This window comes from Ursus americanus, chromosome X, assembly GCF_024610735.1.
Source record: "Ursus americanus isolate L20-20 chromosome X, mUrsAme1.1.p, whole genome shotgun sequence".
In the NCBI taxonomy this organism is placed as follows: domain Eukaryota; kingdom Metazoa; phylum Chordata; class Mammalia; order Carnivora; family Ursidae; genus Ursus; species Ursus americanus.
The window spans coordinates 92,472,647-92,498,486 of NC_142164.1; the positions used below are offsets into that span (position 1 = coordinate 92,472,647).

The 25,840-nt window shown below is 37.2% G+C and overlaps 1 protein-coding gene across 1 annotated transcript in view; it reads right to left on the minus strand.

The window, feature by feature from the left end:
* The window catches only part of CFAP47 (cilia and flagella associated protein 47), a 484,601-nt gene that overhangs the window by 328,840 nt on the left and 129,921 nt on the right, over positions 1–25,840 (minus strand). Inside the window, exon 26 of the mRNA XM_045790463.2 lies at positions 22,277–22,486. Coding sequence (XP_045646419.2) covers positions 22,277–22,486 — 210 coding nt within the window. The remainder of the gene's footprint in view (positions 1–22,276; positions 22,487–25,840) is intronic.

The following is a 25,840-nucleotide window of genomic DNA, read 5'->3' on the forward strand; positions in this document are numbered from 1 at the left end:
ACCCCAAGATTAAGAATCATGTGCTCTAGGGATGGAGCCCATCAGGTGCCCCCAACTATTCTTTTAACAGAAGTACTATATTTTATATCTATACCACTGTAATATTGGATTATTTTTTTTTTAAGGATTTTACTTATTTATTCGACAGAGATAGAGACAGCCAGTGAGAGAGGGAACACAGCAGGGGAGTGGGAGAGGAAGAAGCAGGCTCATAGCGGAAGAGCCTGATGTGGGGCTCGATCCCATAACGCCGGGATCACACCCTGAGCCGAAGGCAGACGCTTAACCGCTGTGCCACCCAGGCGCCCCTGTAATATTGGATTATTGGTTTAATTTCTGCATTATAGTGATTATCAAGATAATTTTACTCTTGCATCAGCTATGTATCATATTAGCCCTTCTATGTAGCTTACAGTCACTGAAAAGGTGAAATGACAACATCTGTGTTATAATCCAAGCTGACACAAATAAAATACAGGATAGGATGAGACTCAGAAAAACTTTGTAGCTGAAATATAATGAGCTGTCGGGGATATTAAAATAAACATGTTATATGTAAATGAATTGATTTTCACTTCAGTTCTGCATATTTTCTCATAAGGAATGCATTATGTTTTTCTCTTTACCAGCTGACGTGCATTAAAATATTATGCAAACTACACATATTCAACATTGTCTTGTTTGACCAACCCTAATCATTCTGTCCCATCATTCTAAACACATGTATCAGATTGTCCTAGTCAGGATTAAATTGTATTTCTATATTATAGTTGTTTTTTCTATAGGATGTCCTTTTTAAAATGAAATTTAAAATTCCTTCATAGCATGAATCATTACTTCTACATATTATGTATTTATGCTATATGCAGTGATCACTCCAAATTCCATTAACTGCCCAACTCTGTTTAACTAATATTTTTCAGATTAAATAACATAGTTTATCCGTAGATACTATAATCAATGTTATCTTACAACCAAAAATGCTTTCTGCTTTCACAGGGATTTCAGGAAAGGAAAGACTACTCCAGCAAATGCAGGGGCTGCTCTGCCCTTATGTCCTTATCCCCTAGGATGTAATTTCTTTGTGCTGGGCTCTCGTCCTCCGGGTGGGCATGGTGGGGTAACTGTAACATTCAAGAACCAATGTTGGACTGCTAGAGCTGCTGAAAGCTTCAATTGCCTTAGGAGTTTATGTTCCCCTGGGTAATGCCACAGCCGATGCCTGTGTGGTGCAGGAGTTTAAAAGCCCAGCCTCTCTGCTTCAAATAGGACAGAAACTGCTGGTGTAACTTCATCTCCAGAGGATCCCATGGGATCAAGCTAAGGCTGGGACTCCGACTTAAATTTCATATTATTTGGGATGACTGATTCCATGTTCTGCTTCCTCTACCTTGTTTTTTCCTGGCAGTCCTTCCTTAATAAACCACATATCCATGAATCTTCACCTAAAAGTCAGCTTGTGGACAAGCCCTCCCCAAGACAACAACCAAATGAACCAAATGACACTGCTTAAAGAAGCTATACCACTTGAAACAATTATAAAATGGTACAGAACTAAATAAGGTTGAAATAAAATTCATTTGGAGAAAGAAATGGGGACAAATAATGTAATTTGTCCTCTTATAAAACTAGTTTGTTGCAGATGACAACACTGATTTCGGATACTCCTCAGAGTAAAGAATAACCAACGGATACAAAATTCATTTGACTACATTCTTCTATGGAGCACATGATAGAGAATTTATACAACTTGCACAGCATGGGAATATGGACACTGTATACATTAATATCATTATTAAAAATATATTAAAACAGAAAAGGGACTTGTAGCCAATAATATTAATACTATACATTTTAACAAAAATATTTCTGGGAAAATTGGGCACCTTATCAGAGAATAATGGCATTCTTTATGTATTCTCTATACCAATCCATATAGCCAGGAACCATTAGTGGTAGAGAACTTACTCTAAAAACACTCAAAATTACAGTAACAGTAAAATGACTATAACATTGTACAGTAACAGTGAAATGACTACAACATTATGGATTTCAGTTCCATTTGGAGATTTAAATAGCAATCTTCAGGTACAAGTGATTTAGAAGGGTTCCAACGGGCAAAATTCAGGATGGACATTTCTGGCAACAGAGTTGATATGAGGCAGATGGTGGTGGTTACAGAAATGGGCTTGAACTATTTGTGGCAGCTACTGTGCTGGGCATCTAAAATGCATTATTTTATCTACATAAGTGTTCTCAACAGTCTTTGAGGATACATATTATTAACTTTCTCAGACTTTGGTTACAAGAGCAAGGTCCAGAAAAACTCAACAATTGTTTAAAGTCACACAATTAGGAAATAGAGAGCCCAAATTCACGTTCAATATACCTGAAGCAAAGCTATGCTCTTGGCCACTGCATGAGAATGGGTAGCTTCCAGATCTCTCTTGCAGCACATATGCTCAAAGTTACCAAGTTGCAATAGTGATGGATGTAAGGGCTTATAAACATTTTTTATCAATTAGTTCATTAAACAGCATGCATTTTAATACTTCTAGCTGTTCTAATAATATTAAATTATGTAAGTTCTTATTAGAAGCTGGTTTAAATAAAAACCTTTTTTGGAAGCTACAAATATTCTCCTGGATTGTAAGGGAGAAATATTTTATTTCAGATGCTCTCCTAAGTAAACAATAACCAACACTTATAAAATCGACACAAAAAAATTCTCCCGTTGGACACATGAAAATTCTGACAGAGGTGGAAGGTCTGCAGTTGTGTATGGAAACAAAAGGTACTGCTGTACCCTAAGTGACAATGCAAAATGAAAGGATAATGAACAGTCTGGGGGCTCTCCAGAGACCTCCCACCATTTTAGACATGACTGTCATACAAAACTATGAATATTTTAGTATGATAAATCAATCAGTAAATACCACAATATATGGAAAGTCAAATATGGTGTGCAAATTTATTTTTATCCTTTGTCATTTTCAGGTTCACCAGAAATTTCTCATTAATGATTTTTCTTCCTCTACCTCAACATTCTACTTTACATATTTCCAAAATCACAGAGGAATTGAAAGACTAGTAAAATAAACACATATGTACCCTTCACCTGGTTTAGCAATTACTATTTTGCCACATTCATTTCTCTCTCTTCTATTAAAAATTTCTTTCTTTATGTATGCATTTTAAATATTTTTATTTATTTGACAGAGAGAGAGAGACAGCCAGAGAGAGAGAGAGAACACAAGCAGGGGGAATGGGAGAGGAAAAGGCAGGCTCCCAGCAGAGCAGGGAGCCCGATGCGGGGCTCGATCGCAGGACCCTGGGATCATGACCTGAGCCCAAGGCAGACGCTTAACTGAGCCACCCAGGTGCCCCTAAAAATTTATTTTCTTATAATATGAGTACCCCTAAATTTACCCCTAAATATTCAGCCTGCATACCCTAAGAACATTATTCTATATCATCATAATTGTATCATCACTACCATCAAATTTAACATCAGTACAAGAATATTATCTAGTTTACAGTCCACACTGAAGAGTCCCAGTAAAGTCAAAGTCCAAACTGAGATCACTGACTGAATTTACTTTCTTTAAATCAGGACAATTTCCCAGTCTTGTGTGGTCCTTCATGGCACTGACACTCCTTTTAACAGTCAAGGCTAGTTGTCAGAAGTATCCTGATTGTCTTCACAAGACTGGATAATGTTTTATTTCTGACCAGAAAAACTTCATATGTGCTGTGGCACGGTTCTCACTTCATTCCACCAGGAAGCACAGCAGGTCAGTGTTCCTCATTAGTGATACTAAGTTTGGTCTTTTGGTTATGATAGTATCCATCAGATGCCTTCATTTTTTATACCAACATTTAATATATATAATTTATACATCATGAAATCCATCTTAAGATGTACTTATCAGTTCTTAATATTTTACAAAGTTGTGTAATTCACATGTAACTTTATTTACACACAAAAAGGGTGGATATGTTTATTTAAATAGTTAATGCTTACCATAGCTAGTACTTTTATGTTAGTTAGGCCAATCAATGGAACTTAATTCGGTACCGGAATGTATATTTATAGCAGTCGAGGTCTTTGATGATGTTGCCAGAGAGAAGAATCTCTCTATCACAGGTGAGGACATCAAACATCATTTTGTTACTCATTAATAAAGTTACAGAATTTTTATTTATTTATTTTTATTAGATCAAAACAGAATGAAAAGATTCTTGATGATAATGTGATTCTCATTTATTTGCTTTTCAATAACCTTCTTTGATTGGAGGGCAAAGAAATAAAATTATAACTGCTCTTCTGAACATTGCAATAATCCACAGTATATGTTATCTGCAGCCCATCAAGGTGCTGTTATTTATGAACATTAATAATCCTAGGAAGTATACACCATTAACTGATTTTGTGAGCTTGAAAATATTTTTGGTTTTATCTTAATGTGCATAAATCCACAGAAGTGTGTTTCACATATGAATGTAGTCCACTGATTTGTATCACAGCAAAGTAAGGTACAAGCACGTAATTCTTCTTTAGATACATGAGAGATCCATGGATATTCATCAAGTCTAGAAATATATGTCCACTTAGCAATATTTTAAATATATATCAACTCTTTTTACAAGAATCATCTCATTTTTAGTCTGCCCACCAATCTGTAAATAATCCCATAACTGATATTAACCATGAAATCGTAAAATCCCTCTTCAGGTCTATCCTCACAATTTTAAATCATTATCTTTGATTAATATAGTATTTCAAACATTTTATTCTTACTTCAGTGTTCTTATGGGAAAATATATAGTGGTTAACACAGTTGATGGGTCTCCAGGGAAGAATTGTGAGGAAATGTACCACCAACATTTACCACCTTTTATATCTATGCATAGATATGTATACCATTAATGTATAAACAATGTGTCTATTTGTTTTCATGAAGGTATATAAATTTATTATATTTCAAAAATATTCAGGAAAAATTTATACTTTAATCAGAAAGAAATACAAATTACTTTAACACAGTAAAGGGCACTACCTTCACCCCCCCCAAAAGTAGAACTGCTAAATATGGCCGCATGCTCTATAATGTGATTAACACAATAATGCCTCATGAAGCTGAGTTGAAAAATTATTTCTAAGTTGGGTGAATCATTAGCTGTTCTGCTGCTTGCATCATTATATACTTAACGGTTAATTCCAAAAAAATTAAGAGCCAAAGCTATAGCTATTAGATATAATATATGGGTCATGATTTGCAACTTGATGGAACCAAACACTAAAACCCTCTCCATGATAACATGAACTCATACAAAACAAAAAGCTTACTTTCATTAAATTCTTTCTATTTTTTTTTTGTTTTAAAGATTTATTTATTTATTTGAGAGAGAGAGAGAGGGCACCACAAGTGGCCGGGGGAGGGGGTGGAAAGTCAGAGGTAAAGAATCTGAGAGCCAAGCCCATCACGGGGCTCAATCCCACAACCCTGAGATCACAACCTGAGCCAAAATCAAGAATCGGATGCTTAACTGACTGAGCCACCCAGGCACCCATCATTAAATGATTTCTAGAATGCTGGAGTGCACTGTACTTAGAAGACAACCATGATCTAGCTAAAACACAAACTAGGTAGTTTTTACAGGTTAGTTTCATTTTCCCTCTTAGAAGATTTCAGGATACATATGTATTTTTAATGAACCTAACAAAAAATAAGAATTCATAAACTGAAACATATAGAATCAAATTCTAAGGAAGAGATTTTTTTAATAAACAATAACACAGACTAAGATGAGAGTTAGAGTTGGAAGCCATCAGCTCTGTGTCATGATGGCACTTCCTCTAATAGAATTCCTTGTGAAAAATCATTTCCCTATCTGGCCAAAGGCCTAAAATCCCACCATGAAATATGTATTATTATTGGTTAGAGCAATACAATCCAGAATATTTGCTGATTAGAAATTAGTATTTTAAACATTAAAGATTAACACCTAAGCAAGAGAACACTTATTAGAGAGCAACTAGGATATGATGAAATGACTTCAAGGGCTTGGGAAATCAGGTGATGGTCTGGCATCACTTTCAGAGAAAATATGGTTGCAGAGGGTGAAGTCAGCTGGGGACTCCTGGCAAAAGAGAAGTGGTTCCGAAGGGAAGGGAAAAGTAAATTAACCAGGAATTACCATGTATGAAGTACAGTTGGTCCCTGACTTAGATGGTTTAACTTGTGATTTTTAGATTTTGGAATGATGAGAAAGCAATACACATTCAGTAGAAACCATACTTCAAATTCTGAATTTCTATCTTTCTCAGGCTACTGACATGTGGGACAATATACCTAGAACCATTATGTTTTCCACTTTTAGTACAGCATTCAATGAATTACATGAGATATTCAATACTTTATAATAAAATAGGTGTTGTGTTAGATGACTTTGCCTAACTACAGGCTGATGTAAGTGTTCTAAGCACATTTAAGGTGGGCTAGGCTAAGCTATGATGTTTGGCAGAGTAGGTGTATTAAATGCATTTTCAACTTACAATATTTTCAATTTATTGTGGGTTTATTGGGGCATAACCTCATCATAACTTGAGGGAGATATGCACAGCATAAAACACTCTTACCTCATTAATATCCCAAAGTTAGATTACATCTTTCAGAATATCCCCATTGAATGTAAGTTCAGTGACAGGAAAAGAGAAAAGGTTTATTTGAATTGTGTGTTATTTTATTCCTTTCCAAAAAGAGATAACTGAAATTCATGCAAAGTTACCTTTCCAATATCAATAGCAGACGTAGAACACTAAATCTACCAAGAGGTTTCAATAATCTATAAGAATGGTTCCCGATTTGCAGGCCACAGACTCTTACAAAGCAGCACAGGGCAGACATTCACTGAAAAGCAATTTGCCTAACGCAGATTTTAACAAATGAACCTACAGATTTCAGTATGTGCTCTAATAGTTAATAAAAATAAATTTTACTTTAAAGTGTTACTGAATTTGGAGTAACTTGGTAATATGTTTTCTCAAAAACAAATACCAGAGTAAAATGTAAGTACTCTCATGTAGAGGGTCTAGTAAATGCAGTACTTGAAACACATAAAACTTCTGCTCTTCAGCTTGAAGAGGCCACACTAGTACTCCATGCGTTTACGTAAGGCTGTGATAAAGATCATTTGGAGTGTATGAAAGACAGGTATCAGCAAACCCTAAAGTAGAATCCTGAACTACCTTTTTCATTTTAGCATGGAATAAATGGATTCAACTTCCTGTCACTGCTGCTTCTTTATGCAGACTTATCTAATAGTAATAGAAAAACACTCCGTCCAGCGAGACCCTGGAAAAGATCAGATTCCATTATCTACAAACACCCATGTGCTGGCTACAAAATGCACTCAGAGACTGATTCTCACAGTTCTAGGGAATATGTTGTTAAAATCATAAGGCAAACATTTGCTGCTGGATTTGGAAATTAGAAAAGAAAACCCTTAAAATACAGTAACCCTGAGGTAAACAGTTGTCAAGAGAACAACAGAGTATGAGATTAGGGGAAAGGGAGGCATCAAAGAAAGTATAAAATAAATAAGCCAAAAAAGTATAAAACATAATAAATTTGTGTGGCCATTTCAGTAAATTTACTGTTAAGTTTGGGAGTTCTACTAACAACTACAAAGGCTATATTTGGGAGATTAGTAACATACAGGATATTTGGTTAACAAATAAAAGTAAAGAAGGGGCACTTGGGTGGTTCTTTCGGCTAAGCATCTGCCTTTGGCTCAGGTCATGATCTCTGGGTCCTGGGATCGAGGCCCACGTCGGACTCCCTGCTCAGTGGGCAGTCTGCTTCTCACTTTATCTCTGTCCCTCCCCCGAACTCATGCTCTCTCTCTCTCTTTCTCTCTCTCAAATAAATAAATAAAATCTTTTTTAAAAAGTGAAGAAATATTTAGTTACACAAAACAAACTACAGCAAGCTACAAAAATTGATTTAATTTGCATCTAATTCACATTCATATATGCTGCTTTTAAATTTTCTTTCATTTCAAAGGTTTGTTGATGTCAGACACTGCCATCAGTCACCATGTCCTTAATATCAAGTCAATCAAAATCACTCTTTCCCATTCCCCACTTTACTACCACACTGTAGCTCTGTACCACTTCACAGCATCAGTCTGGGAGAGCTTCTTTATTGGTCTTTTCATTTCTAATCTTTGTATTTGCACAGTCACCCAACACATACATATCTTCTCTCTTTCATCTAGTTCCTTACGGGTAAAGACCAGTATACAGCACATAAAAGATACGTGGAAGTTGTGACTACATACATGGGTGGATGGATGGATGGATGGACGGATGGACGGAGTGACTGACATCCTTATTCAAGATCCACTCGAGCTAACAGAAAAGACTACTTCACAGCCCTCATCAGGGATACCACAAGTATATTTAACCTCAAATTATCATAGGTTGGGTTTACTGGAAGAAGACAGTTTGGGGTTTAAGAAGTTTATTAGAATCAATACCTATGTAAGAAAGAGGGAGGGAGCAGAATGGAGAATAAGAGCAACAAGATGGGCTGCAAGGTGTAGAGAACAGGATGATGTAGAACAGCCATATCGGCCTAATAAGGCCTTGGTCAGCTGGGCAGGGAGCTTTGGATTGCCCTCCAGAGCTTCTGGCATAGGGCTACAATGTCTGCCCCCCATAAACTTGCCTGAGCCAGTCAGGGAACGCAGGCTGCTTGCCTGGTGGAGTGTAACCTTAGGCCAAGTGGAGGTGGGACAGGTTCTGCAGGAGCTGACAAATGGAAATGGTCGGCTGGCTGCATTCCACATGTTTGGACAGCAAATCCTACCTTGAAGGGGCACAAGGAAGTGCAGTTCCATGTACTCCATACTAATCAACCCACTTTTATTTTGGTTTCTAAATCAGAAAAATCTAACAGGTGAGATGATCATCTAGTACAGCAAGGTGTTCAAACTGCTAACCACAAACTCTTGGTGTGTTTCACAACCCAGGAGGTACATGTCGGTCAATTCAAGCAACTCTGCCTAAGTGAGAGGCTGACTGACCAGTCAAGAGCTTCATATCGCCCCTAGATCCGTGAAGCCCTTTGGAGAACACAGAGTCTTGAGGCACATGTTAGAATTCTACTGGCTATAAATGCGAAATGTCCGTCTTAGTCAATTTTCCCGAAGCCCAGCTCTTATTCATTAGTATGAATTCACTGCATATGTCACATAGCACTCATCTTTTGTAATAAGTATCATTTGAATACCTAATGACCAATGGTGTGGTATTTAAAGTTAGGGTTTCATCAAGCGGGAACCAACTGAATGCAAGTGGACAATAATTTTATTTTGAAACTAAGGGCACGACTGCGTCCTCTAAGATTCATTATAATGATATTCGTCTTTAAATAAAATCCAAGCATTTAACTGATAAACTTTAAGCAGCCTGCTGAAATACTGAAACACTATTATTAAGATACTTTATCAGTTGCTATTTGGTTGTAATACTGAAAGTGTTCAGGCTATAGGTAGAAGTCAAAAAATTTAAATAGTAAAATTACATAAAATTAAGAATATTAAAATAAGATAGTTCAATACATTTAATCAACAAATTAGAAGAAATGCTAGTAATATTGTTAGTTTTAAGTTGAATTCAAATTTATAAATAAAAAAATTTTCAATTAGTTGTACCATGTTCTGCCTTTCTTTTAACTTGAGGGAAGTAAATGAATTTTGATTTCTAGTATTACCCTCTGTAAACATAAAGCATGAGTTTGAATATCACCTATCTGATGAGAAATGCTCAAAATTAGAGAAAGCAATAATTATAGAGAATTAATGGCCACAGAAATTAAACCAGGTTGCGATGGGAAAGAAATACACAAGAGATCTCTGGGGGCATCAGTATGTTCTATTTCTGGACAGAGTGGTAGATAAAAGAATGTTCACAATGATTTGTTAAGATACACAAATTCATTTCACATAGTTTTATCTATGTCATTTCATGAAGGAAAAAAAACCTTTCTAAACAATTAATCAAAAAAGTAACTTGTAAACCAAATGCCCTCAAATTGATACTACCATGGTAACTGAAAATTCTCACCATGGAAATATCATTTGCACTAAGTACAAATTTAGAAGGGATTGGAAGTTTCTTTGTAAACGTGGAATCGATACTGGCGTTTAGAAATTGGGAATGTTAGGGGCTCCTGGGTGGCACAGCGGTTAAGCATCTGCCTTCGGCTCAGGGCGTGATCCCGGCGTTATGGGATCGAGCCCCACGTCAGGCTCTTCCGCTATGAGCCTGCTTCTTCCTCTCCCACTCCCCCTGCTTGTGTTCCCTCTCTTGCTGGCTGTCTCTATCTCTGTCGAATAAATAAATAAAAATCTTAAAAAAAAAAAAAAAAAAAAGAAATTGGGAATGTTAGCACAAACACCTCCCCACATTATCTCCAAATCAAGATTATAATCAGCAATGACAGAAGGAAGCAACCTTTAGTAGTCAACAGAGAAAAACCCAATATGCCATACCACAAAGTATGTGAACAAACCTCTTCTTAACTAATAATACGGCAATAATACCAATATACTTGTTTGCAGGGATTTAAAATGCAGAACCGACAAACATGGAAGTCAGGATATGTTTAAAGTCAAATCAAGGGGGCACCTGGGTGGCTCAGTAGGTTAAACGGCCGACTCTTGATTTCAGCTCAGGTCATGTTGTCAGGGTCCTGGGATCAAGCGTGACAGTCTCCGTGCTCAGCGGGGAGTCTGCTGGAGATTCTCTCTCTCTCTCCTTCCCTCTGCCCCCCACACCGGCTCTCTCCCCCTGTCTCTCTCAAATAAATAAATCTTTAAAAAATAAAATAAAATAGAATAAAATAAAAACAAATCCAAGGATTCAATACAAATACAAAAGGGTAAACATATCTGAGCATCAAAAGGAAAATTTCCGAAAGATGGGGCTAGCATGTAGAGTCATGTCACCTTCCACACAGTTCTTACTGAAACAACTACCAAACCTACTGGTGGAAACTGGGCACCAGTGTCAGGGCCTTTTGGGTCTTGCAGAACTTCCGGTGGAGAAGGCCAAATCTGCAGTTGCCCAAAAGGCTCGACTGTATGAAATGCAATTAGAACACCAAAAAAGATTTATATGTTGTAAAATTTAATAAAATACTGGAAGTACTGTAAAAAGAGCTGTTCCTACTTGGGTTGGAGTCTGCTATTGCCCAGGATCTATCCTCTTGTTTACAGAAACAGAATCCCCCTCCCAAGGGTGAACAGGACACACAGCCATGCAGGTACACACACTTGCACCTAGGCGAGCCCACAGGACATACTGGCAAAGGTGATGGGTTCATGTTCTAGTTCACATCCTTAAAATGTCTGGCCTGTACTGCCTGCATTCTATTCCATTAGTCTAGAGATAACAGCAGCAGACTTCAGAAGCTGTACATCAATGATGGTAGAGCTAGCCCACAAGCCCCAGACTACCTTACCACTTCATTCTGTTGTGTGACATATGCAGGAAAAAACCCACAGACTAATTAGGCACAATATTATCTTAAAAACAACTTTTATCTATGTCTCTATCAATGTACACATATTTACCCATACATACACATGGAGGGTTGCATATACCTGTATAACTAAAGGTAATATATGAAAAGATACTGCATTTTTAATACAATATGTGATCATGTATGTGGGATTAAAGCGGAGAAGCTAACTATTAGTGGTATTTTCAACTTTTGCATTGTTTTGAATTGTTATAGTAAGCATGCTTTCCTTTTTGTTATTTAAATGCCTGATTTTCTATGCATAAAGCAATCAAATATTGTAATAGCAGTCAAATATTATAATCCTGGTAAGGTATTTTCTTGATTAATCAATTCATATTTACAAATAGGTGAAGGGCTGAGTAGCCAGACAGGGTCCGAGGAAAGAGAGACGGAGAGGACCCTACCAATAGGTCCCAAGGTGGCAACCAACTGCATGGGGATCCAACTTCTAGGAGCTCTGTGAAGACCAGCAATCAGTCAGGGGCTCATAACCAGTAAGGGAGACACAAAGGGCAAGACATTGGAATTTCCTCTAAAATGAAAAGTCTCTTAACAGGGCAGAGACTCTCCAACCATCACTGTGGGTAAAGAGAAGGAAAAAGGACTGTGGTTAACTTTTCTTTCTGCAACCTGTGTTAAAAGCACTATGACTTAGGGGCGCCTGGGTGGCTGAGTCGTTAAGCATCTGCCTTCAGCTCAGGTCATGATCCCAGCATTCTGGCATCGAGCCCCGCATCGGGCTCCCTGCTCAGCGGGAAGCCTGCTTCTCCCTCTCCCACTCCCCCTGCTTGTGTTCCCTCTCTCGCTGCCTCTCTCTGCCAAATAAATAAATAAAATCTTTAAAAAAAAAAAAAGCACTATGACTTAAATATTGCCATTAAATAATGGCAAATATTATATTGGACGTTTCTGGGCTTTTGAAATTTCTATACACATTTTAAGTACCACCACTTTGCTATAAGTGAATGATGAACAAATCATAATTATGAAATTTTTCTGTTGAGTTTATTATAATACATTGGTATCCTATGTCTTGGTTAAATACAAATAAACATTCTACTTTATAATTTAGACTGTGCTACAGTCTACCATGAAAATAATGTTCTTCATAGAATGAAGGTGCCATTACAAAGAGCCTTCCACAGGGCTAGGTCAAGGAATAAGGAAAAGATGATTGTATCAGAACAAAGCATGGCCCCTTATGAACTCTACTCCCCCCTCACTGCATATTCTATCCATACATACAACAACAAGAAAGGTGGACAAATACACAGTGTGATGTATAACCCAGCCCCCCAAAACATAACAGATAATGTTTCAGGGCAGTATCCCGACATTGTCTTCAGTTATGATCTATTAGATGATTATTGCAATATTCTTGAGATTTCCCATTGCCTGCATTTCAGCAGCCGTGACACTAAAATTCTAGATGGCTCATTGTTAACAGGCAGCAGGTTTGTGCTGAGAATGGAGACTCGGAACGATGAACATTTCCTAAATAACTGGTCTTCTTAATACATAAGGGGAGTATTGAATACCTCCAAAGTTGCTTCTAGCTATCTGGTAGTGTCCCTTGGTTCTTGACTCACTTTATGGACTTATGTTAAATATTTAAATGTCCATTTAAATATATATTTACAGGCTTATTTTAAATATCCAAATATCCCAGAAAGGCACATACAAAGCAGATACTAATTTACATTAGAGTTACTAAGGTCACATTACCAACCTGAATGCATTAATGCTCTACGTGTTTGACTCTGGGTCTTATTCATTCTCCTTTAATCTCCTGTATGTGATGCGGGTTCCCACCCCTTCAAAAATAGTAAGGTGTGTGGAAGGGGCATGCTAAGAAATACTAGAAACAGAACCAACGTTGCCAGGTGCACACTATACAAATATCAAATTATGCACTGAGTAAAACAATAATTAGAATCACCTTTCATTATTCCACATTTCCTTCTTATTGTACTGAATGCTTTAAAAAATAACATAATTTCAATTTACCTGATTGTCAATGCCCTATTATTTTAATAGAAGTAAATAACAAGTTTTATCATGCATCAAAAATGTTTATGAATCCATAACAAGGTTGATAAAATATGACTATATGTAGAAAGAGATTTAATTAAGAGCTGCACATTCTCAGTTTTAAACAAAAGATCTGCACATTTTGAAATACATTTCCTCCGTAGTGAAATGTTCAGTATATTTGTTATTAAGACCAGAGGCTTTATCTCTAAATTTAGAATGGAATAACTAACACATATCAATGAAGAAGGTAGAAATGACAATTTATCATCTAAACTTCCTATTAATGCATTAATTTGCCTACATATTCCATGTCCTTATTTTACTTGTTTTAATGTCAGAAAACCTACAGAACCTTGTACCTTAAAACCAGCAAAACAAAAGATGACTATGACTAGTTACTTTTCAGAAAAGATCGAGAATTTTGCAAAACCGCATCTTGCTCACGATTAGGAGAACTACAAATCTGTATTGCTTTAGAGTGAGCAACTAAATCAGGCATGACCCAGAAGTTTGTGTGCCAAGAAATTCAAGAGCAGACACCTCAGTGGCAGCTTTGCTGCTAACGACACGGAAGCTTCTAAATATCAGCCAATCTCCAATGTGTGGGGCCACTTCTCCTGATGGAATTAGAACTGTATTAACTGTGTGTTTTAGATACAAAAATCATGTTTCATATGGTAAAAGGGTGATATTAAAATATTTATCTTTGAATTTTGATGAATGCTACGATCTAAAAGGGAGGTACATATAAATATGTAGCATAAGCACCTGACAATTCTTTTTTCTGACTGTAATGTAAGTGCCTGACATTAGGCTTTTGATTGCAGAGGCATCCGCTTCAAAGACATCCATCTGAAATAAACTGCCAGCTACACAACTAGGTAAAGAGCCAGGCCACCCCACCCGTTTAGAGATCTCTGGTTGACCTCGGTAACTGACCATCTGACTGCTTGCTTTTCCCTGCCCTCACTTTAATTTCTGCTCTTATATTTTAAATTCACTAATAAAGAGTGAACCCCTGAAACCCTAGGTGTCCCACCCTCAACCCCAGGCTTGCACACTTTCTTTCTACTGGCAACCTCACTGTGTGGCCCCGAGCGTGCCTTATACCCTTAAAAACATGTAATAAACGTTTTTGTTTTTGTTTTTTTCCAAAGTTCCTTGATGGTTGTTGCTAGCGTGCATCTTGCAATCACAGTAACAAACACAAGGGTCTCGGTCCAGCCACAACACTGGCTCTGAGAGGGGAAATGTCTATGGGCACTCGCCACAAATAGCCCAGGGCCGGTGAGTGCTTCCAGTATTCGTAGCCAACAGTCACTATCGATTATGTGAGACTGACCCAAAAGAAATTAAATACAGAATCCTTTGAACTCTGGCTAACACAGGCATTAGCCTTTAATGGCTAATTCTTGGGCGCCTGGGTGGCTCAGTCAGTTAGGTGTCTGCCTTCAGCTCAGGTCATTATCTAAGGGTCCTGGGATGGAGCCCCTTCAGGCTCCCTGCTCAGCGGGGAGTCAGCTTCTCCCTCAACTTCTACCCCTCCCCCCGCTCCTGTGCGCTCTCTCTCTTTCTCTCTCTAATAAAGAAATAAAATCTTTTTTTAAAAAAATTACTAAGTCTTGAGTGGGTCCAAGGTTCAAAAGGAGTGTTTGAGACAGGTGAGGCACTGGTGTGAGGACCTAGGACAGTGGCTGGTTCCCAACCAGAAAAGAAATGTTTCTTTGGCAGATATTTCCCTGGCAAGGATATACCACTGTGTGCCAGCTAATGAGCAGTCCTGATGTTAGTTTACCCTCATGTACCACCCAGCCTGTTTGGTACTATTCTTCCTGTACATTGCTAATCAGCCTCTCATTCAGAACATAACACGTGGTCCAACTTGCCTTAAAACATCGAGATCTTTTTATTCACGTAATAGATTATAAACCACATGACACATCAAAGCTTAGAAATAATTGTATTCAATTTTCTTAGTAAACTGACCATGTTTTAACAATAAAATCCTAGGATTTGAAAAGTTAAAGGGAAGAAAAGTTGTGTGATAGAGATGAGATTTAATCTCAAATCTAGGTTCTTTCACAAGATAGCTGGTTGAGGGTCAAAAAGAGAAATAGTAGTACTTCAATTTCCTCTGCTATAAATTCAGAATTATACTTCCCAACGTAGATCTCTTAAACAGATTAAGTTAGATAATGTATTAGCAAATAAAGCAAAACTACTCTAAAAGAAAGATGGGTATTTAAAGATTCTCACAGCAATACCATTTTCTAGTGTTAATGTTATTTCTTGCCAAATATTTAAGTGTTCCACTCTTGAATCTCTCTGATAGCATTTTCCTTATTCAGTCTTTTTAGGTCCAGTGCTTCCTGAACTTTACTCCACACGAATCACCTGGGGATATTTTAAACATAGAGATGTTGGTTCCTCAGATCCAGAATGAGATCTGAAGTTCTGCCTTTCACACCAGCTCAATGTCTGTCTGGACTAGCAACCTCAGCCTCAAATGGGAACCTGTTAGACACGCAAATGTGCACGCCCCACCCAAGACTTACTAAATCAGGAACTCTGGCGGTGGGGCTCGGAATATGTGTTAACAAGCCCCCAGGGTGAGTCATATGTGGGGTCAAGATTGAGATCTGGGATTCCAGAGTGAGGGTTCTCAACTTTGACTTCCCATTAGAATCACATGGGGAGCTTTCTAAATTTGCAGTGGCCCTCATAGTCTCTGGGTTAGACTGAGGCAATGCATAGTTTTGAAAAATTGCCATCTGAGGGGCGCCTCGGTGGCTCAGTGAAGCATCTGCCTTCAGCTCAGTTCATAATCCAGGAGTCCCAGATCAAACCCCGTGTCAGGCTCCCTGCTCAGTGGGGAGTCTGCTTCTCCCTCCGCAGTTCCCCCTGCTCTTTCTTTCGCGCACACTCTTTCTCTTTCTCTATCGCTCTCTCAAACAAATAAAATCTTTAAAAAACAAAACAAAACAAAAACCTTCCCAGGTGATTCTGGTTTCCAGTCATGAGCAGCACTGCTGTGGAAGCGGGGGGGAAGCACCACCATATCTATTTGGGAGATAAGGAATTTAGGTTTCTTTCATTTGGCTTAAATTTTAATTTTCAATTACTCATGTTAACTCTCTTATAAAGCAGCTGAATTTTTTCCTTTGCTCTAACGTTATTCAAATTAAATGTGGGTACTAACAAGGGAAGATATAATCAGTTTTGAGTATAATAGATATGTGTTAAATATTTATGTGATTTAAAAAAGTGTATGGAGTACCCAAGAGTTCTGACACACCATATTCCTAATTTTGAACCTTCAGTTTGCGTTTGCTATTTTAACAATGAGGCACTACTAACTCAGGTTAACCTTCAGGTCACCTAAAACATGCAGGTGAAATTAACTCTTGATTTTACAAAAGTAAACATGCCATGTTTGGAGTTATTTATACGAAAATAGTAAGCTGTCTTTGGCATCCTTAGGATTTCTATGAAATTAATCTCCAAAGCCATAACTTTCATTCTTTGCAAGGTCTAGGTAAAGTACCAGACAGTGAACTTACAAAGCAAGAGTAAGTGGCAAGACTTCATTCTCATAATTATAAGCTCCTTCAAGATAATGTTCCCTTCTCCTCAACCTATTGTGCAAGATAAGGGATTACAACATTCTGGCACCTCTTCATCAATTTGTTCCCTGTGTGAATTCCCAGATCAGATACATTTTCAAACATAAAAATAAACATCAATACTGAAACACAATATAAATGATTTGGAGATTCTCCAAAACAATCCTTAACCTTATGACAACTGTCCTGCCCCTGTCCCTTCTTCCCCTCACCGCTGGGTGGATCTAATCACTCTCAAGAGAGCCCCTGGATCTATAGTAGCCACTGGGATCATCCTGGAGATCTAAAATACTGATTTTAAAACTAACGCCAATTCTAGAACATTTATTCAGTTATTGCAACAGGCCGACACAAGGACTGTTCTAAGAACTTTATAAGTATTTTCTCATTAAATTCTCATAATCACCATCTGCTCAAATATCACATCCTCAGAAATGTTTTATCTGTCTGATACATGTAGGTATCCCTTACTTTCTACCTCATTACACTCATATAATTTCCTTGTTAGTTTGTGACATAGTATTATTTAACAGTTTTTGTCTCCTCCATTACAATGGAAGCTCCATGAGGCCAGGAGCTTTGTTCTGACCTCAGTGCCAGGAAAAAAACAGGCTTATTATTAGCACTTTGTAAATACTGAATGAATGACTGAATGCATGGATGAGAAAAAATCTACCTGAGAACCAAGAAGGCTTTTCATGAAAAAAGGGATAATTTTGGAAGCATGAGATTTTGATGGTAGGAAATGACTGGCTGACCTCATTACCGCTCAAAAGTCATGGCCACTACCTTTTTTCACTGACTCAGAACGAAGCAATGGGTCCTCATGTCATTCAAGGTGAAAGTCCAAATTCATACAATAACCTCAAAGGCCCCACTGGGCCCGATACTACTATTACCTCTCCAATCCCTTCTCCTAAATTCCTCCCTTGGCTCATTCTACTTAGGCTGCACAGGCCTCTTTGTAAGCATCCACCTTGATGACCTTGCACCAGCTATTCCCTTAGTCTGAAAGGATATTCCCAAATATTAACTCAACCCTCTGTTTCACAGCTCTCAGATCCCATCCTCTTAAGGGAAACATGCCTTATCCACCCTGTATTTTACTGTGACCTAGTCACTCCCTCTCTGGTACTCCCCAGGACCTTACCCTGCTCTTTTACTTTTTCCTATAGGCTCCATCAATGATCACATAGCAGATCTTCCCTTTATTATTGTCTCTTTCCCCCTGCTGGACTCTAAGCTCCACAGGGCAGGGATCATGTCCGGTACATGGTGAACATTCAATAAATACTTGTTGAATAAAGGAATGAATGAATGAATGTCTCAATCATTACTCACAATGTCGGATTGCTAACTGACAATAGTGTTAAAATATTTGGGTGACTGAATCAGAACCTTGCTTTGATTGTTCAGGGCCACCCTTGACTCTGGGCTGCACTGAATCAAACATCTGGACATTCTTGTTTCCCAGCTCCAATTGAAATCTTTATCACTCACCTAAAGTAGAGGTAACTATATACCTATTATGATTTCCCAAACTGTATCTTCTCCTTAATTATTTTATATTGATGATTTATTGATTAGGGGCCACCTGCAGACATTTTAGACATTCACTAATTTCATCAATAATCACATTAACACTTTCTCTTCAAGGTAGATTACTTCTTAGGATGCTCTCCATAAATCTTATACCTATGTAAGGGAATTCCTGTTATTCTAGTCAGGTGATATGTCTTTATCTATACCCTAATTCTAAGGAGTATAACTTATTTAAGACCTATATATGTACTTAATATAATTGTAAACTATACTCCTTGGTGCATAAAGGCAACACAGAAACTAATTTATATATATATATATATATATATATATATACATACACATACACACACATATATATGTATATATTATATTTATATATTATATATTACATATATAATATATATAGTATATATTATATAACACACACACACACACACACACACATTCTCTCTCTCCCTCTCTCTCCCCCTCCCCTCCATATACCCTTACATTGGTACCTGATACGCCAATAGCAAAAGTAAGGAAAGTCAAGAAGAAAACGGTTGAATTGATTAGTACATACCGAAGATATTAAGTTAACCTAGAAGAGAAGTGGATTCGTAAAGCAGCAATGAAATATGTTACTATGCATTCTTTGATCTGTGTTAATTAATAGCTGTTGACCTCATGATTCCTTATGTATCCAAGCATTGATTTCCATAACATCACCACTCCTAGCTCTCCTATGTCTCACTCACGGGTACCAGAGCAGAGCATGCAAGCCCCACAGTCTGCTCCGGCTGTTCTTTCAGTTTCATCTCTCAGTTCTGCCTTGTCAATATCCATCAAACCAGAAACACCAAAAATATCCCCCCAAATACAAGGCTGCTTCAGCTTCCATACCTAGAGCATTTTCTTTTTTTTGTTTACACACTTGTAATACTCTTTGACCACATCACCATCCCTCCCATAGACATACAGCCTCCATCCCCAAATTTTGTGGGGAATTCAGAGAAAAGGCAAGAGGGGTGTGCAACCTCTGAACTGAAGGCACACGAGTGTGGAGGGGGCCGTTATTAGTGGCAGCAGGCACGTTAGCAGGAATAATAGTGGCTATAATTTATAGCTCTTGGGGCAGCTGAGCCAATCCAAATGTGACAAAGTCTAAAGAAGGAAACAAAATAAGAACGCGTTCATGTTAGGCCCCAAGGAGAACCAAAGTATGAAATGGTCTTACATGAGTAAAAGAAAGCAAAGCATGAAGGAGTGAGTGTTTTATTTTGTACTGAACCCATGTGCTCCAATATGGACCAACAGGAAACAAAAAAAGAAAAACGAAAAAAAAAAAAAAAGGATTCAATTTAGGATGAACACTGACAAGTGCAATTCGTCCTTTGAGATTTTACTCAGGAACCTACGTAGCCATATGTAGCCATCTTTGATTTCCCCACTGCCCCAAGACATTATTAGCTGCTCCTATTGCACTTCCTTCTGTAGTCACTTCTTGGCACCAAACAGTATATAAAAAACACTTGTTTAAAGTCTACCTATACTACACTGGCCTCCATCAAGGAAGGGCCGCTTTCTAATTCATCTTTTCTTACCCAAAAGACTGGGCAGAGCACACATGGATTACCCACAATAAATATAATAGATGAAAATAAATAGAAGAATAAAATGTATTCCAAAGGTGAGAAAGAAACTCTTGAGGAATTTCTTGGTGGAAGACCTCATTTATCTTAATGAGATCAAAGGTGGGAAATCCACAGAAAGAAAAGGCAAAGACAGCTGTGGAGCTGAGAAGAGACAAAAGACCTAGTCATATGCACTATGGGAAACCAGATAAGGAGTTAACAATGAATGCCTCAGGAAAGGGATTTGCCAGTATTAAGGTTCCACGGAGTGCTTATGATTCTTGATCATCTGGGTGCAGGGGAAAGCCTTTTATAGCCCATCTATGGTTTTCAAAGTTTCTAAATTACTTCTAAAAGTTCTATTTATCCCAAACTTGCTCAAGGTTGAAACAGAGCTTAGTGGAAAGTAAGGTAAGAAGGGTGGGGAAATTCAGGTAAGAGAAGCCAGTCTCAAGACTAAAAGGAAACACACAACAACAAGAAAAGAAAAAAAAAGATCAAATATAGCACGCCCCTCCTTCTAGAGACTGTTTTCAGGTCTCCTTACTGTCCTGTATGCTGACCAGAAGTCATCACTGGCACAGTGAAGTCTGTTCATGCCCCTGTTAGAGGCGCTTGTACTCTCGTCCCAGAAGCAATCCTGTCCACTCAGTATTGAGTGAATTTCCTTCCTCACCCTATTAATGTGGTCTAAGGCTACATTAGCTTTAAGACATTCATGGACAAATTATTCATGATTTTTATTGGTGAGGTCAACGGTCCACCTTAAGTAGTGCTTTGGGCAAAGTGTGAATAAAAGTTAAACTTTTAAGAACAAGGTCGGTAATGTACAAAAAGACAGACTGACAGGCTGTCTCCTAGGACAGAGGCACGGAGTTCAGTGCTTGATAGGAGCCTAAAGCAAAACCACTAAAAATTTGTTTTTAAATGTCAACAAAAGACAGACTGTTAGCATCAGAAGAGGAAAAGGGGAATCTGAGTGGTATAACTTAGATGATTTTATCTACCTACATATGCGAGAGACACGGAACTCCATGAGCTGTGTTCTAGATACGCCACATTCTGCTCTGGATGCAACATTCCAGTAGCATCTGTCTCCCCTTCTAATTCCTAACACAAAAATCAAACCTTTGACTATGAATATACCAAACAGTAATAACCCCCACTACAAGTCAATAAATGATCACACTGAACACATACACTGACACTCATCTTCAGTGTACAATTCCCTGTAATGCTACTTCTCACTAGAAACATTTGTAACAAACTTCACTGCTCTACGCATTAGCCTCTTATAACCTGGGGAGTCAAATCATCTTAGGGTGTAACCTAAAAGCGGAATTTCTGATCCTACGAGGCAAGAAATCCAGAAACATGTTTTACCAAGGTGTATTTGAATTTCCGAGTCTGTTAAAGCAACACGTAACAAAATCGTATTGTTCGGAAACTCGTTATGCTGATATTTCTCATTTTCATTTTATACTTATTTAGCATTTCCTTTGTGCCAGTTCCTGTCCAGTTACTCAATAACTACTAACTCAGGGACTTTCCATGATTACAGAGGAGATAGGTTCTGCTATTACCCCCATTTTAGAGATGAGAAAACGGAGAGACTCTCTGAAGATCAAATAACTTCACCAGAGTTTTAACAGAGCCAGAATTCAAACCCACATAGCCTGGCTGCAGTGCATGTTGGTAACCACTGTCAAGCCTTTTCACATGGGAGCAGTGCTACATTTGGAAGGTTAATGTAGAACTTTATGTCCAAAGTCATTATTTTAGAGGTCTCTCCTTTTAACATTTTACAAAAGTGTAAAACATTAACTTATTATTCTTTGCTGTCAGATACAAAGGAGTATCTTACCAGTTATCTCTGTTATCACAGAAAAGAATATCAGTGAAAAATGACACGGGTTTAGATGATCTGAAGCTGAGGTGGCAGGTGAGCTCCGCATTCATTCCACTGGGAGAGCCTGTGATGATTCTGCCTTTTGGAAACGTCACAGAAAGAGGGTGAACCTCGTCACCATCAAAAAGTCTTGCTGTGGGAATCTGGACATTTAATGTTGAATCTCTGTTTAAGATTTAAAAAAAAATAGCTCAAAATACATGCAAATAATCGGATTTAAATGTGTCTTTCTCTGGTTTTCAAATCATTAGAAAAACTAAACAAGAAATATTTGCAGTAATATGCCCAATTATTAAAGATATTTTTGTATCACCTCTTATTTTCTGGTCACAATAAGTAAGATTGATAATATAGTAATTTGACCGCTTAAGATGATCCAAACTTCCTTCCAACCTCTATGAATTAAAAAAGAGGATTAAAACACCTGACTAAATACAATGTGTTTTTATCGACAGTCATGATATAAACAGTATTGTCCTTGAATATATCCTTATAAAAATTTACCAAAACTAACCAATTTGACAGCTAAAGCCTAAATGCATATAGACTAAATGTAATACTAACAGATGCATATACACAAAATAATTTTAATGTGGATACTATGAAGCACTTGTATACATATGTCATGAATAGTTTCTAATCAATACTACTAAAAAATTCCACTTAATGTTCACATATTTCATTATATACCTATAATTTATTTAACCAATCTAAAATGTTCATGATTTCTAATATCACAGTATGTAGTATTCACTTTTAAATCTAACACTTGATAACTTTAAGTGGTCAGTAAATATTTAGCCATATTACTTCTAAAATTTTATTATATAGGTAGGCTCCTATAACAAATATGAAGTGTCATCAAATGGGAATCATATTTCCCTAGTATGTTAATTACAATGAAGATCATTCAGCTAATTAACTAAAAAAAAGTAAAGAAAGATCTCAACTTCAATTACTTAAACTGATATGGTTCATTGCATAAAAAATTAAAAACGTAATTTATAAATCAGGTTTGAATCCAATTCTGTTGTTAATTAGCTAAGTGTCATTGAGTAAGTCATTAATACTGTTGATCTTATTGTGCATACAATGAGGAGACTGGGTTATATCATGTCTACAGTCCCTGTTACATGTTCCTTTCATTATATCGTATTTTTCAAGATTCAACTTTTGACTCACGATCATTTTTAAACTGATACCTTTACAAATTCATTCAAAAGTTGAAAGAGTAAAACATTAATCCATATATTAAATGATGTTTCTTGATAAAAAAAAGTACTTTTTAGCACAATATAATTCAAGCCACTTCTATTTTCTGTTTAAGCAACAGGACTAGTGTCTCCTTATGAGATAGGGTCTTAAAAAAACTGGGAATCACAAAGTTGTCCAGTTAACGTCAACCAACTACACTCTTGTCACCAGATGGCATTCAGAGCAAGCTCTAAACTGTAAGTAAGCACTCATCATATATTGCAGGCCAAACATTAGAAACTAGAGGTTGCTCTGGTCTCCACAACTTATAATATCCATTTATTTTGAACCATCACATCACACGTGGAACTTCTCTAGCTGGATCTCAGAATGCTTAACTGTAAAACAAGAGCTTGAACTAGAGAAGCTCTGAGGTAGCTACGAGATCTAAAAGGTGATGAAAATAATGCTTACAGGCAATTCACACTGGTGCACAAATCCTCACATTTTCTATAATTTTAACATGTCAACTAGCCACTCTTTAGATCTACTTCTTTATAGATGGGTGTATATTTCTGAATAAAAATGAGTTTGGCCTTCCTTTTTTGTTGTTTTATGTAAAAGATATCAATGTACACAGTCTTGCTTGACTTTCAAAAAAAAATTATATCTCCATATTTTGTTTCCAAGATCTCTAACACAGTTGTCTCATTAGCTGAAGTTCATCCACTTCACAGCTATTGCTATATTCATGGACACATATATCACAAATTATGATTCTTTTACCTGTCACAGGACATTTGTGCAGTCCCCACGTTTCGCTGTTCTGAATAATGCTCCTATGAAATAATTTCAAACATAACTTATAGTTCACACATGCAAGAGTTTTTCTTGCATATACTGTGAAGTGAAATGCTCAGGCTGTAAAATATGCAGATATTACACTTTGCATATTACTATCCACTGTGGTCCTAACTCACTGACACTGTAACTAGAACCAGACTTCACGTTTGCCTACCTACGACGGGCAGACGCTTATCTTATTGTAGTCTCTAATTTTCATTTCCACATTTACAAAAAGGTCAATTATATGCTTTCAGATGTTCATTATCCACTTATGAATCCTCTTCTGTGAAGTATGTATCGGAGTTTTTGGTCAACGTTGCTGTTGAGTGATTTGATATTTTTCTAACTAATTTTTATCAGTCATTAATTTTTTTGTTAGCATGATTTTAAGACTGGCTTAAGAAATTCTCTACCCATAGATGTTAAAGTTGTTTCCCAGAATATTTTTTAAATTTTTTCCTTTCACATTTAAGACTTTAATCCATTTGTAATGGATCTTTGTGTGTTATGTGAAATAGGAATCCAGTTTGAAATATCCCACACAGATAATCAATTGTTCCAGTGCCATTCACTGGCTAGTAACCTGTTTTCTCCAAAGATCTACAATACCATTTTTGTCAAATATTCACTACCCATTCATACTCGGGCTTTCTGCAACGCTCTTTATTCTATTCCTTTGGTCATTTTATCTATCACTACACCACTACCATAGTGGTTTAGTCTTGATATTTTGGTAAGGCAAGCCCTTCTTAATAGTATCCTTGTTCAAGAATGGCTTGGCTATTCTTTATCTTTTTTTTTTCCCCTAAAGATTTATTTATTTATTTGAGAGAGACAGGGAGGGGGGAATGTGGGAGGAAGGGCAGAGGGAGAGGGAGACAGGTCCCAAGCAGACTCCGTGCTGAGTGCAGAGACCAACGCGAGGCTTGATCTTATGACCCTGGGATCAAGACCTGAGCTGAGATCAAGAATCAGACGCTTAACCAACTGAGCCACCCAGGAACCCCAGTGCTATGTATTTTAAATAGTGAACTTATCCTGTGTCTATTTTGATAAATGACCTTCACAGCTTTAAAATTTTACCTGTGGATTCTCTCAATTTCCTATATGCAAAAGCATCTAATCTACAGATAATGGCAGTGCTTATTTTCCTATCCTTAAGTATTTTATTTCTCTTAACTTCATGCCTGGACTACGTTTTCCAGGAAAATATGTTAGAGAGGCAGTGATAATAGGCGTCCTTGCCTATTCTTTTTTATTTAAAGGGAATTAATTTATGTTCCAGTATCCATGATAATGTCTCTTCCAGATTCAAGATAGAAAATTTTAACAATTTAAGGGATATCTCTTTTATTCCTGTTTAAGAGTTTTACCATGAATGGTTTTGAAATTTTACCAAATGCTTTTCTTCTGCATCTATGGAAATGATATCATTATTCTCTTTAATTTGTAAATGTGGGAGATGAAACACAAAGGTAT